The sequence below is a fragment of the Chiloscyllium punctatum genome, chromosome 12 (genome assembly GCF_047496795.1).
Source record: "Chiloscyllium punctatum isolate Juve2018m chromosome 12, sChiPun1.3, whole genome shotgun sequence".
Taxonomy (NCBI): domain Eukaryota; kingdom Metazoa; phylum Chordata; class Chondrichthyes; order Orectolobiformes; family Hemiscylliidae; genus Chiloscyllium; species Chiloscyllium punctatum.
Genome location: NC_092750.1, coordinates 543,276 through 559,074, shown reverse-complemented (window position 1 = coordinate 559,074; position 15,799 = coordinate 543,276). Strand labels below are relative to the sequence as shown.

The 15,799-nt window shown below is 43.6% G+C and overlaps 1 protein-coding gene across 2 annotated transcripts in view; it reads right to left on the bottom strand.

Moving 5' to 3' along the window:
- The window catches only part of LOC140483534 (protein kinase C delta type-like), a 97,038-nt gene that overhangs the window by 9,249 nt on the left and 71,990 nt on the right, over positions 1-15,799 (bottom strand). For both annotated transcript variants that reach the window (XM_072581704.1, XM_072581705.1), the window contains exons 9-14: positions 15,591-15,691; positions 13,528-13,639; positions 10,371-10,516; positions 9,271-9,444; positions 8,268-8,359; positions 6,610-6,672 (exon numbers count right to left, since the gene is read on the bottom strand). In XM_072581704.1, the coding sequence (XP_072437805.1) occupies positions 6,610-6,672; positions 8,268-8,359; positions 9,271-9,444; positions 10,371-10,516; positions 13,528-13,639; positions 15,591-15,691 (688 nt within the window). The remainder of the gene's footprint in view (positions 1-6,609; positions 6,673-8,267; positions 8,360-9,270; positions 9,445-10,370; positions 10,517-13,527; positions 13,640-15,590; positions 15,692-15,799) is intronic.

Genomic DNA, 15,799 nt, shown 5'->3' with positions numbered 1-15,799 from the left:
ATACCATCTCTGGGACACCCACACCAACCAAGCCCACTGCCCTGTGGCCGAACACTAACTCCCCCTCCGCCAAGGACATGCAAGCCCTTGGCCTCCTCCATCACCAAACCCTAACCATCTGATGCCTGGAGGAAGAACACCTTCATCTTCCACCATGGGACCCTCCAACCACGCAGGACCAGTGTGGATTTCACCAGATTCCACATTTCCTTCCTCCCTCCCCCATCTTCATCTATCTATTGCATTCCTAACTACCTTACCCACAGCCACATACCACCCCCATTTATCTCTCAGCCCTCTTGGGCCACCCCTCATTTCTGACGAATGGCTTATGCTCGAAGCATTGACTCTCCAGCTCCTCAGATACTGCCTGACTGGCTGTGCTTTTCCAGCACCACACTCTTCAACTCTGATCTCCAGCATCTGCAGTCCTCACTTTCTCCAAGTGTCTGTGACTGGGCACCAAGGCCAGGTACCAGCCACTCTTCAGTTATTCTGGGACAAGTAGTGGAGAGCTGCTTTTTTTTGTTGAGTTATGACACAAGGTTTACGAAGGGAATAGGGGTGTTATAAAGGGGAGCTCCAGGATTTTAACCTAGCGACAGTAAAGACACAGCGATATATTTCCAAGTCAGGCTGGTGAGTGGCTTAGAGGGGAACTTGCAGTATCCCATGTATCTGCTGCCCTTGTCCTTCTAGATCGGACAAGGGTTTGGAAGGTGCTGTCTGAGGGCCTTTGGCGAATTGTTGCCATGTGAAACCACTACATTTCTTCTTCTCCCCCTCCTTGTATCTAAATTCATTGGTAATGCATTTTGGTGGATAAAATAATCAACTTTTAGATCCCTAAAATCTGCCCTTTTCCAGGCTGTGATCTTAATCCTGGATCGACTTTTAGTGCTAATTTCCAAGAGCTCCTCCTTTCTGATGTTCTGCACTTGGCCTTTTTAAAAAATTCATGGAGTGAGGGGGCCACTGGCCAGGACAGCAATTATTGCCCACCCCTAATTGCCCAGCGGACAGCTGGGAATCAACCACATTGCTGCGGGTCTGAAGTCACATAAGCCAAACTAGCTAAGGATACAGGCTTTCATCCCTAAAGGACATTAGTGAACCAGATGGGTTTTCCCAACAATCGACAATGGATTCATAGTCACCATTAGACTCTTGGAACGTAGGAATTATAAGCGGGAGTAGGAAATTCAGCTTTTCATCAGAAACATATCTAATACTTTCTTGAATCCGGTGATTGATTCTACGTCCACTGCACGAAGACGAAAGTGAGGACTGCAGATGCTGGAAATTAGAGTCGAGAGTGTGGATGCTCGAAAAGCACAGCGGGCCAGGCAGCATCCGAGGAGCAGGAAAATCGATATTATGGGCAAAAGCCCTTAATCAGGAATGAGGGTTTTTTGCCTAAAACGTCCTGCTCCTTGGATGCTGCCTGAGGTACTGTGCTTTTCCAGCACCACACACTGCCTCCACTGCAGTCTGGGGTAGTGAGTTCCACAGATTCACAATCCTCAGAGGATTTCTCCCCATCTCAGTTCTGAACCTACCTCCACTCACTATGTCGTCATGAGAGACTCTCACAAGAGGGAACATCTGTTCAACAACTATCTTATCAATTCCTTTTAGCATTTTATATACCTCAGTCAGATCCTCCCTCACTCTTCTGAACTCCAGTGAGTACAAGCCCAAGTTCTTCATATGGCAGCCTTTTTATCCCTGGAATCAACCTGGTAACTGGCTCTTAATTCCAGATTAGTCAAAAGGAGAGGTTGGACAAACTTGGATTGTTTTTGCTAGGGTATCAGAGGCTGAGGGGTTGACCAGGTAGAATTTAATAAAATTATGAAGGGCATGGATAGGGTGGATAGTCAGAGTCTTTTCCCCAGGGTGGCAATGTCAGATAATAGGGGCCATAAGTTTAAAGTGAGAGGGGAAGTTTGAAAGGAGATGCGACTGGCAGGTTTTAGTTTTAAAACACAGGCATTTAGAAGACATACAAACAGACAGGGAATAGAGAAATATGGACCATGTGCAGACGTGGCTTAGTTTAGAATGGCATCATGGCTGGCACAGATATGGTGGGCTGAAGGGTCTGTTCCTGTGCTATCTTATGTATATGCGGTTTATTGAATTCAAATTCTTCCATTTGCCATAGCAGGATTCGAACCCAACCCCCAGAACATCTCCTGGCTCTCTGGATTGACAGTCCAGTGATAAAACTACTCGGCCATCACGTGACTCCTTTCTTGGAACCAGATCCAGCACAGCTCCCTCCCTAGTAGGACTGGAAAAGTTACTGTTCCAGTATACATGGACACATTGCAGAATTTGTCTCCTTCCTTGGCCCACACACTACCTTTTTCCCAATCTATCCTGAGGAATTGAATTCATTAACCATCACAACTTTACTTGTCCTGCAGATTTCTGTAATCTATCTACAAATGCTCTTCTACTTTCTTCCCCTCTAATAAATACCCAACAAGGTCACCACTCCTTTTCTGTTTCTCTCCTCCAACCATGTAGATTCTAATTCAGGAACTACATCGGGTTCAGGCTAAAGGTATTATCTCTGACCAAGATTACTGCACTTCTTCCCTTTTTACCCATTCTGTTTCTACTAAAAGCCTTATGATCTGGCATGTTAAATATCCATCATGAAGGGTTTGCCGAACCTGCTGTGCTTTTCCAGCACCACACTCTTGTCTCTAATCTCCAGCATCTGCAGTCGTCACTTTCGCCACGTTAAATATCCTGTCCTGTTCTGGCTTGAGACATCTTTGTGTCAATGCTATGTCAGGTCTTTCTCTCGAGCAATTTCAGCTTCAAATTCACCAATTTTATTCATTCTATTCCATGCATTTGCATGTGCACAATTTAACCCCGCCTTTCACTTTCTTGCCAATTGGAAGGCTATGCTTTCTTTGTTCACTTATCACACCAGCCTTCCTTCACTTCCTTTTCCCTGTTCTCCATCTTCTCTTTTGCCCTTTGGTACTTCTAAAACTAGGCCCATTAGTCAAACCACATCCTCTGATGTACAAGTTTAAATCCACTCACACTAAACTAGTTATTCTCTCAGCAATGACATTAGTTCCTTTTCTGCTCAGGAGAAGCCTAGCTTCTTCTTTTCCCAAAAATGATCCAAATGTTTCCAAAAATCTAAATCTCTCCTCAGGCCATGCGTTTACCTCTCTGATCTGCCTTTGCATAAACGGTGAAGCTCATCATGCAGGTAGTATTTCTCAGGATCCTGAGGGCAGTAATCCTGTGTTTCACTTACTTCTCAGCTCCTGAAACTGAATTTGGCAGAAAATCCTTTTTCACACATTGAGTCGTTAGGGTTAGGAATCCACTGCCTGGAAGCGTGCTGGAGGCAGGTTTAACTGAGACTTTGAGAGTGACATACATAAATGATAAATAGAGATCAATGAATTATGTACAGGGTCACATGAAATATCAGGGGATGGGCACCGAATCAATATGCTCAGAGCTGGCACAGACAGAATGGGCCGAATGATTCCGCCTGCGTTATAACAATTCTGAGATTCTGAAGGGCATGGGTGAGGGTTTCCATTGTGAATGAGCAGAAGCAGCTGCTTTGTTGGGCAATGCTAACATCTGTGTCTGTTGCCCTGTCTCCTCAGCACTTTCTCCTTGGTTGAGCATTTCATTCTTGGTGCAATCCTCTCACCTGTCCTTTAAAGTCCTTATACTCAATTGGCCAAACCACAAACCGAGACTGTCACCAAAACATCTTCACTGCTTCCCTCTCTGTTTCTCTAACTTTACAAACATCAACTTCCAGCTCATTCCTGTTCCGAGTTCACTGTCCTTAGCCTGATTTCTACTCTTGCTCGGAGCTTCCCCAGCCCATGCAGTGGCAGCTAGCCCCTTCAGCCTCCCATCTCACTTGGATCTAACCCTTTTCCATTGTTGATCATAGATGGTGCCATCTTTGTTCACTTTAATATCACAATCCACTTCCCCTCCAAAGCCTTCCTTCTGGAAGAACAAAACGTTCTTCCCGATTCACTGGCAATGGCCTTTCAAGATCCCAATCTTAGTGCCTCCATTTCCAACAACATTGTTACAAATATGATCTGCTCAATCATACTCTAATCACCACCTTTAACGTCCCATTAAGATCCCCCCAGCCATTACAACCCTCAACTCCAGGAACTCACTGAACCATCACTGCCAGATTGACTGGACAAATACACAGTCAGAACAGTTTATGTAGACAGGCCAACAAGAGGTAAGGCCATACTGGATTTGGTTCTAGGTAATGAACCAGGCCAGGTGTTAGACTTGGAGGTAGGTGAGCACTTCGGGGACAGTGACCACAACTCGGTGACTTTTACTCTAGTGATGGAGAGGGAGAAGTGTGCACTGCAGGGTAGGAGTTATAGCTGGGGGCAGGGAAATTATGATGCGGTGAGGCATGACTTAGGATGTATGGATTGGAAAAATAGGCTTCAAGGGAAGGACACAAATGATATGTGGAGCTTGTTCAAGGAGCAGCTAATGGGTGTCCTTGATAAGTATGTACCAGTCAGGCAGGGAGTAAAGGGTCTTGTGAGGGAGCCGTGGTTTAATAAGGAATTGGAATCCCTTGTAAAAGGGAAGAGGGCGGCCTATGTAAAGATGAGGCGTGAAGGTTCAGTTGGGGCGATTGAGTGTTATAAGGTAGCCAGGAAGGATCTAAAGAGAGAGCTAAGAGCAGCAAGAAGGGGACATGAAAAGTCCTTGGTTGGTCGGATTAAGGAAAACCCAAAGGCTTTCTATAGGTATGTCAGGAATAAAAGGATAACTAGGGTAGGTATCGGTCCAGTCAAGGATAGTAGTGGGAAGTTGTGCATGGAGGCAGAGGAGATTGGAGAGACACTAAGTCAATACTTTTCGTCAGTATTCACTCAGGAACAGGACATTGTTGCTGATGTGAATATTGAGTCATAAGTGATTAGAATGGATGGCTTTGAGGTATGTAGGGAAGAGTTCCGGGGAATACTGGAAAGGGTGAAAATAGATAAATCCCCTGGGCCTGATGGCATTTATCCTAGGATCCTCTGGGAAGCTAGGGAGGAGATAGCAGAGCTATTGGCCTTGATTTTTATGTCGTCGTTGTCTACAGGAATAGGGCCAGAAGACTGGAGGATAGCAAATGTGGTCCCCTTGTTCAAGGGGAGTAGGGACAGCCCTAGTAACTATAGGCCAGTGAGTCTCACTTCTGTTGTGGGCAAAGTCTTAGAGAGAATTGTAAGGGATAGGATTTATGAACATCTGGATAGGAATGTGATCAAGGATAGTCAGCATGGTTTTGTGAAGGACAGGTGGTGCCTCACAAACCTCGAGTTCTTTGAGAAGGTGACCAAGGAAGTGGACGAGGGTAAAGCAGTAGATGTGGTGTATATGGATTTTAGCAAGGCGTTCGATTAGGTACCCCATAGTAGGCTACTGCAAAAATTACGGAGGTATGGCATTGAGGGTGCATTAGAGGTTTGGATTAGGAATTGGCTGGCTGGAAGGAGACAGAGGGTAGTAGTTGATGGTATAGGTTCATCTTGGAGTGCAGTTACTAGCAGTGTTCCGCAAGGATCTGTTTTGGGACCATTGCTGTTTGTCATTTCTATAAATGACCTGGAGGAGGGACTTGAAGGGTGGGTGAGCAAGTTTGCGGATGATACGAAAGTCGGTGGAGTGGTGGACAGCGAAGGAGGATATGGCAGGTTACAGCAGGATATAGATAAGTTGCAGAGCTGGGCAGAAAGGTGGCAAATGGAGTTCAATGTAGCTAAATGTGAAGTCATTCACTTTGGTAGGAGTAACAAGAAGATGGATTACTGGGCTAATGGTAGGCTACTTGGTAGTGTGGATGAGCAGAGGGATCTTGGCGTCCATGTACACAGATCTCTGAAAGTTGCCACCCAGGTAAATAGTGCTGTGAAGGCGGCATATGGCGTACTGGGCTTTATTGGTAGAGGAATTGAGTTCCGGAGTCCTGAGGTCATGTTGCAGTTGTATAAGACTCTGGTGCGGCCTTATCTGGAGTATTGTGTACAGTTTTGGTCGCCATACTATAGGAAGGATGTGGAGGCACTGGAACGGGTGCAGAGGAGGTTTACCTGGATGTTGCCTGGCATGGTAGGAAGATCGTATGAGGAAAGGCTGAGGCACTTGGGGCTGTTCTCATTGGAGAAAAGAAGGGTTAGGGGAGATTTGATAGAGGTGTACAAGATGATTAGGGGTTTAGATAGGGTTGACTGTGAGAACCCCCACATTCCAAAGATGCATAGGTCAGATAAATTGGCCATGCTAAATTGCCCATAGTGATAGGTGCATTAGTCAGGGGTAAATATAGGGTAGAGGAATGGGTCTGGATGGGTTACTCTTTGAAGGGTCGGTGTAAACTTGTTGGGCCGAAGGGCCTGTTTCTATACTGAAGGGAATAGAGTCTCCACTCACGACCTCGGAGCTCACTTGGTCCACAAGACCCATTTCCTCCACTCTCAACCAACTTGCAATTACCCCAAAAGAGGTCCCACTGTCAGGTGACAGAGTGTGCAGTGTCCTGTAACTCTGGATGATCCTCACACTCACCGATAAATAATCCCCTTTGAGTGCAGGAATTGCAATCCACAGATTATCTCAGCTCCATAAAACCTGTTGAATCAGAAGCAAACCATTTTGTTACATATGCCATCCATCAAACACTTTACAACAGATTCTACAAGATCCACTCACCAATTACACAGTGAAGCTTAGCTCGGTCTTTGTTCTTTGGGTACTCATACCGTTGAGTAAAAGCTTTTGAAGTATTTCAATCCCAATTAGTAATCATACCAGACAAAGACTGATCTTAGGATCAACATTCTAGGTTTCCCTAAGTTTTACGGTTTGTGATTTGATTACCATAGAGATCAGTGACTGAACATATTCACAAAAGGTTGCCAACATACTTTCAACAAAAGAACGCAAGTTTATTACATAGAAGAGGGGGAAAAAAACCTAAGAATTTTAAAAGATCTTACCATAAACGGCAAAAGTCTCAACTTTTTCCCAGCAATATTCTTAACAGACATTGAACCACAGTGAAGTATTAACCCTATCTTTATTTCTTAATTTCTTATTTGGTGTGTCTTCCATAAGACACAGGTTAACTGACTTTTTTCACTTAACTCAAAAGGAAACATTAGTTATCTTGAAGCTATCAAATATTTCACCTTCTTTACAGAAGATGCTCTTGGCCTCTCCATCTACATCTTCTACTGGGTCATAAACACTCACCATGTAAATTATCTAGTCCTTTACGTGCCTTCTTAGAAATGCTATTTTGGTCCAATACTTTTAAAAGAATCAAAAAACTTTTCTGTTTTGATTCTTTAAAAATAAAATTGTCATCTTCAAAGAGTGAAACACCAAAATCTCATTTTCTTCGAGAGCCCAAGTTCCCAAACAACACAATACAAACTTTCAGAGAGGTCAAACAGAGCTGACTTCAAACAAAAACAAAGTCCAGACTGATTGGAGTGCAAACGCAGGAAAACGACTGGCCAATAGGTACTGGATACTCTAGCCATGCCTCACCTTGGTGCATTCAATTCTCAAGATGGAGGACAGTAACTCAAGTTACTTTGATAGCACCTCCATCTCCTACAAGCACCTCATTCTTCTTGGGAAACCAGAGATGGGCAGTGAAAATGACTTTTCCATAACATGCATTCTAGGGAATTTCTGTTGAGAGTCTGGCACTTTGACATTTCACATCCAAGAACACAGCACAGTATTTGACATTATCATATCAGAACGGTAACATCAATCTGGGAGTCTTCACTAATCTCACGGCAATGGGACATTTAAAAAAACCTCAGCTGCAGACATCTAGCTCCAGACAAACTGATTAAAAGGAAGCTGAACTGTAGAGGGGAATTTTTTCCTACAGCAGCTTTCACCTTTCCAAGAGAGCCTGACGCACTTTACAATAACTACTGTCATGTAGGAAACATGGCAGACAATTCACACGCAGTAAGCTCCCATGTGTTACTGATCAGAATTCTGTTTTGTGTTTGATTGAGGGGGTCAATATTGGGCAGAACAGGAGGGTAAACTGCTCCTCTCAAAACTGCTTCAGGATGGGCGTGGTTTCGAAACTCAGGGTGAACAAGCTAGAGATGAGGAGAGGAGTGTGGGGTAGAATAGTTTAGCTCAATACTCGAAAACCACGACCACCACCGAGGTTAGATGGAGGATTGACTTACATCGCTCGGTACAGATCGAAACGTCCTTTTTCCTGAATGTGGAACATCAGGTCACCACCATTCAAATATTCCATGACAAAGAATAGATGCTCCTGTCCATGAAAGTAAAACATCAACTTTCAGATTTTGAATTCACAGAGTGCAATTCAATTTTCTCACAATCTACAATCCATCATCAACCCAATCATCAGAATAAATCTGTTCAACAGTCCCATGAATCCCAACTCAGTCTCCAAACCTACCTGAACCACCCACTAACACCAGCATCAATTCCAGAGCCAGAAGCCATTTAGCCCAACGGGGATAGCCTGAATTTCCACCCGCTACCCTACTGTTGCAAATTTGGGTAATTGTAGATTGGGAGGCAGGAAGTTTGAATTTGGTGTTTGTAAAATGCTAGGGGAATAAAGCATTGCGTGGTCCCTCTAAAAGATGGCACTTTTTCTGTGCCTAGAAATTAGAACGGATGCCTGAGAACCACAGTTTGAGTTAGCAAGTACACAGAGCACCCAAACAGAAATATTTGTATCGAATGGATGTATAGTTAGTAGGCCAAGCAGCAGTTTTTACCAAAACAACAAGCTTTTGAATTTAACCAATCAATTTGAATCAAGCACTTTAGCTACCCAAAAGCCTATTAAAATTAATTGCAACCTTTGAAAGGCATTTAGGCAGGTACATGGATAGGAAAGGTTTAGAGTGATATGAACCAAATGCAGGCAAATAGGCCTAGTCTAGTTTAGGAAATGTGGTCAGCATCGACAAGTTGAGCTGTAGGGTCTATTCCCGTGCTCTATGACTCTAGAGTTGTCCAGTTTACTGTACAATTATTGACCATCACCACAGGATGGAGCCATTCAGTTCCACAAACTTATTTCCCAGATTTTTTCTCTTTAAATATTCTTGTGATACAGTGACAACAATCTATCTATTTCCTCTCTGCAGTGAGCCTGATAGCAAGGTTTTGGTAATGGATTTCTCTCAGGTTGTGATTATTTGTTACCTTGGTCTGAAAGGTTGAGTACAGGTGGGTGAGGAATGGGTTGTCCCAGGCCAGAGCCAGAACCCGTTTCTCCACCATCGTGCATTCCACATCGTCATCCATTAGGACTACGTCCTTCTTCAGTGCTTTCACAGCAAAGAACTCACCCTTTCCCTTCAACTCTGCGAGTAACACCTGTCAACAAAACAAGCACCTGGTAAATCACTAAAGATATACTAACCTGCAGTGAACACGGGAATTACCAAATATACCTCGCACATAATCTATCAAACCATTCACTTTGCACTTTGGTACGAGTTGATATTTCAATTTTGATCAACATTTTCTTGAGCTTTTACCTTTGATGTTTTGAAATATCCAAATTTTTTTAAATTTCCAATTCAGAGCAATCAAATGTTCACAGCAAACCCAGGTCCACTTCCATCCAGAAGGGCAAGGGCAGCAGATACATGGGAACACCACCCACAGCAAGGTCCCCTCCAAGCCACTCATCATCCTGACTTGGAATTATATTGCCGTACCTTCACTGTCGCTGGGTCAAAATCCTGGAATTCCCTCCCTAACAGCATTGTGGGTCCAACCATAGCACATGAACTGCAACAGTTCAAGAAAGCAGCTCATTACCACCTTCTCAAGGGGCAGTGAGAGACAGGCAATAAATGGGCGTCACTGGCTTGGCCCAGCATATCCCACAAACAAAAAAAATGCTTAAGAACTTTGAGAATTGGGCAATTTGATGGAATCCGTCAAGAGCAGCAGCCTCCCTGCGAGAGGACAGGTGACGATGGACTCCTTCTGACTACATGCTGTGGCACTGAGGCCAACAAACTGGACAGATGAGGTTCATCATAAAGTTGTGCTCAGTTAACCTTGTCTCTACTCCTGAGGCACAGCTGGACATCGGGGAGTTCCAGAGAGACTTCAGTGTCACCACTGGTTTTCCACAGAGACATAACTGAGATGTTGGAACTTAAACTGAACCCCATTCCAAGGACTGCAAACAGAGAATAAGGAGAAAGATCCACCCTCATGTGAGAGATGCCAATCTTCTCTCAAAGACAGATATAAACCACGATTCAAGCTGCTGGCATCAGACTCACTTTCCCGAAGCTTCCTTTTCCCAGCACTTTGTGGAGAGTGAAGTTCTCAATCGTTAGTTTCCTCATGGAATTGGGACGAAGACTGGGTCCTCGCTGCGGTGGTTTCGGTGAACTGTCTTCCCACAACTTCCCATATTGGTGACTGTCTGTTGATGGGAAAAGGGTCAGGCTGTAAGTGCTGGGTTAAGGCAAGTTCAACAAACTGGGCGTTTCATAGCTCACATGATGCACATTAGCAATCGAGTAAGATCAATAAATGGATGCATGTGGGTGCCTTAGGCCTCCTGAATCACAGATTGGGAATTACAGGATTATGATAGCCCAGAGAGCTACATCACATCTGCACAGATTCCCCAGATGAGCATCAGTGACTTCCTCGGACTTCTCCATATATCATGCTACTACTCATGAATGGACAGTTAAAAACAGGACAAATTACTGTCAAGGGCAGAATGTGATTCTGGACAGAAATGCCAACCCCCACTTCCCATCGCCCGTCACTCCCCTTTGTATGGAGTGACTTTGAACACGTTACTAAGCCTAGCAGGTACAGCTCAGGCAGCAAGTCTACACCCATTATTTCTGCAGTTAGCAAGATGGACTTCATCGATTCAGACTCTCAATCCACTGTAAAGGCCTCCATTCAATCAACTAAGGACAGACCCCAAAATTATGAGGGGCGGATTGTGTGAATATATTCCCCTTAGCCGACATATCTAAGACCAGAGGGTGTAAATTTATAGCGGAGGAAGTGGTTTTAAGGAAACCTGAGAAATAATATTTTCATCCACGTGGGGGCAGAAATATGAAACATGTTGCCTGATAGGGTGGTACAGGCAGATACTCTTGAAACATTTAAAATGCTGGGGCATAGTAGACTATGGACCAAGTGCAGGTAAATGGCATTAATGTAGTTTGGTGTTTATTGGTCAACATACACACAGTGGGCCTAAAGGGCCTGTTTGTATGTTGTATGACCAGATGCTGATCATACCAGGGACAGACATATCACATTAAGTAATAATTCTTACAAACTCAACATCACATCACACCTTGCTTCCATCAAGTAGACAAACTGTAACACTCATTGGACAATTTAATTCTATGGTTTTTATGCAAATCACCCCATCTCACAATCCTCTCTAACTGCCATCTCTCCAATATCCAGTTTCTGTTACACTCTCAGGACTGGTAAGCACAAAGTGGCCATTCAGCCCACCATGCCTGTACTGACAGGTTCCACCTTTGTAAGTGTAGCTAATCACATCCAAACGGTTTTTGATTGGGCCATTGTCCAACTTTCTCCAAAGGCCTGGCTAAGCTCTGCCTGATGTAGCTACAACACTGACATCTACCTGACAACATGAATAAATGTCCAGCTACATCCCTGTATAAAAAGCAGGACAAGTTGTTGAAAAAATGGTGGTATAGTACGGATACCATAGATTCAGGCTGGAGCTCTGGGAACATCAAGACACATCCCAGCACAGAAACTGATGAAACTGGAATCAATATAATAAAACAAAGGTATCCTGTTAGTTTCCTCCCCTGAAGTTTTAATAACATCCTTACCTGCTCTGACCTACATGTAACTCCTAACCTCAGGATATAGCTCACTCTTAATACTCTCTGAAAGGCCAAGTCAGTTTCAAGAGCAATTAGGGACCTTCATAGTGATACCTGCATCCCATGAATCAGTTTTTAAAAAAAATCAGGCTAATTACTACTCCTCGTCCTACCTTGGATGATCACCATCTTGAGCAGAAAGACTGACGATGGTGTAACAAGTAGCATTTACATAGCAACAAGCTGCGCACTCTCACTCAGTTGAAGTTCCACCAGAATACTCCACTCCTGACCTCATTACAGCCTTCAGCCATGCATGGACAAATGAGCCGAGCCAGTGTGTGATATCAGGAACTCTAGCAAAAACTGCAGCCAATGGGAATCAGGGGGCAATGTCCATCATTGACCAAACACAAGTCAGAAGTGTAATGGAATACTCCCCAACTGCCTGGATAGGCACAGTACCAACAACATTCAAGAAGCATGACACCATCCAAGTCAAAGCAGCCTGCTTGATTGGCACCACATCCACTCCCTCCTTTACCTAAGCTCAGTAGCAGCAGTATGTACCATCTACAAGATTGGCCGCAGAAATTCACCAGAGATTCTTAGACAGCATCTTCCAAACCCATGACCACTTCTGTCTGGAAGGACATGGGCAGAAGATGCATGGGAACACCACTTTAGATTAGATTACTTAGTGTGGAAACAGGCCCTTCGGCCCAACAAGTCCATACTGACCCGCCGAAGTGCAACCCACCCAGACCCATTCCCCTACATTTACCCCTGCCGCTAACACTACAGGCAATTTAACATGGCCAATTCACCTAACCTGCACATTTTTGGACTGTGGGAGGAAACTGACGCAGACACAGGGAGAATGTGCAAACTCCACACAGTCAGTCGCCTGAGGCGGGAATTGAACCCAGGTTTCTGGTGCTGTGAGGCAGTAGTGCTAACAACTGCGCCACTGTGCAGCCCACTTCCTGCAAGTTCACCTCAAAGCCACTCACCACCTTTTTTTTTGGAAGAATATTGCAGATCTTTCAGTGTCCCTAGGTGAAAATTTTGGAATTCCTTCCCTATTAGCATTGTGGGAGTCCCTACACCTTTGAGATTAGTAAATGCCAGTCTAACCAGTGATGCCAAATCCCGCAAATGAATGAATAAGCAAAATCTCTTGACCACACTATCCTTCTCTAAATCCCTTGCTGATCATTAGAGTTCCTCCTGGATCTATCATCTGCTCCTGTCCCCTCATCAACACAATACCTGCTAGATGAGTTAATTTCCAACTCCATCACCCACTACTGCCACTGGGTTGTCAAACTAATTATCTGAGTAACTTCATCCTTGCATACACTCAAACAAACACAGTCCACTCTTTTGAAAATCTTAGAAAATATTTCCCATTCTGGCTAAATCAGCAACAGGATAGAGACCTCATGGCTGCTACAATTCCCCCTAAATCCAGCAGGAGTCAGTCACGAACCACACTTTTCAGCTGCACTAATGAGTATCCCAAAGTCACAGCTCCAGCTCCTGACTCACTCGAACTTGCATTCGAAGGTAATGGTGTCCACACAGGTACCTGTGCTGTCCATGTTTGGGGTTCCAACTCCACCAGTGTTGTTGAAAGGCTGATAAATTCCAATATTTGAATTGTCAGGCAGACCACTATCAGATCTCCGAGCAGATGATTTCTGAGATAAGAATGAAAACTATTTTAGAATTTTGAATAGTATTACACTCAACCAAACGTGAGACACTACTGGAAAAGCTGATCTTATCCTCCAGTGAAAGCGAAAAAGGAATGTTGAACAGGGAGTTTTTAATCAATTAAATAAGAGATGCAACAATTCTGCCAGAGAACTGGAGCATTTTCAATAGCAGGGAATTAGGAAACCCAGAGGGATATGGATTTAGAAATCTGGTAGAAGACTAGAGATGGTTATAAAGGACAAGGAACAGACTGGGGCCATTCAGCCCCTTATGCCTGCTCTGCCGTTTAATAAGATCAGGGGGATCAGAGCGTAACATCAAATCCACAAACCTGCCCCTCCCTTGCTTAACAAGAATCTATTCAACTGTTTTAAAAATATTCTAAGACTCTGCTTCTAACACTATTCAGGGAGAGTGTTCCAAAGACACACAACCCTCAGACAAAAAGAAATTACCTCATCCACAGTTCAAATGAATGAACCCTGATTTTTAAACAGTGATGATGAAAAGAGGAAAATTTTGTCTAGAAGGAGAGAGTATGGAAAATGTGGAGGTCCTGACTTTAGCTTTCCAAATTCTTGAGGTGCAACAATTCTGCCAGAGAACTGGAGCATTTTCAATATTACACCCTTAATTAAATACACTAAGGTTAAACCTAGCTACCAGAGGACAGTTTAAACTCAATGGTTAACCACAGAAGGTTTCTAGAAAAAGGAATTCGGGACAAAAATTTATGAGGGCAGGTGCAGATTAATTAAAAAAAACCAACATGGATTTCTTAGAGACAAATTGTAAGAAGTGAATTTCCCAGAATTATTTTTGAGGAGAATTTTTTTAAAAACAGAAAACATTTTATGATTTATGTTTATGATGGTATTGCAGTTCAGGACAATATATTTAATTCCAAAAGACACTGGATAAAGTGCTGCACAACAGGCTTATGAGCAAAGTTATGAAAGTTGCTGAGTAAGAGGAAATAAAGTCATGATCAGTGATCAGGTGGGAAGAGGTTTGTAGGGCAGTTCCTTCAGGACCCTTACCTTTTCTTGATATATGACCTTGTCCTTGGTGTATAGGCTCAAAATATAACGACTGTACAACATTTGAAAATCACTGGACCACAATGAGAATAGTGTAGAATTTCCTAAGTGTACCAGGTGTGTGGAATGGGCAGACACATGGCAGATTAAATTTAATGCAGAGAATTGTGAAGTTATTCACTTTGGTCAAAAGAGAGCATGAAAGAACAACACTAAATTCAGGAGACAATTTTAAAGGGGGAGCAGAAAATGTGGGTGGAAATGTGCATGAGATTTGAAAATAGATTTGAGAGCTGGTTAGTAAAGTACATTTTTATTGTATTTGTTCACAGGACGTGGACACCACTGTCTCGGATGGTATTTATTGCTAATCCTGGAGTTACAGGGAGAAGGCAGTGTGGAATATCACTAGGTTAATCACTCCTTCAGAGAGCCAAAACAGACAGACAATGGGCTGAATGGCCTCAGCCAGCATGGTCACCATTTTGCGATTCTATAATTACACAGCGAGTTATGGTCTGGAACACTGCTTGGAAGGCTGGAGACAGCAGGTTCAATGAGGCTTCAAATTTGAAGGACTGTAGGAAAAGCAAGAGGAGTGGGATAAATTTCAATAACTCTTTGCAAAGAGTTGTCACAGGCAAGCTGGGTGAAGGCATCACGGATGTCTCTTTCCAACTAAACATCTAAATAGCTCAAACAAATAAGCAGTCTGTCTGTCTCTTGAGGCTTGCATTGCCCCCCCACAGTCCTTTCTGTGATCGCAGCAACAGAAATTATAGTATGAACAATTAGTATGGATAGAAAATCTAAATTTTGCTTAAAAAAATTTTAAAAATTCGCAGCTAACCAAACCACACACAAGGATCCCCAGCAACTGGGTTTTACTTACCAGGCTAATCTGGTTCAGTGCCTCAGCCATGAGTTTCTGGTTGATCCCACAAAGATTGGCGACTTTGGATTGACATTTGTGGTGCACATTCATCAGACATTCTGCAACCAGAAGAGAAAGAGCAGCTGTTAGAATGGACATCCCCAGACTACTGTTTGGGGGCCTGTAGATGACTCCCATGAGGGTCTTTTTACCCTTAGTGTTTCGAA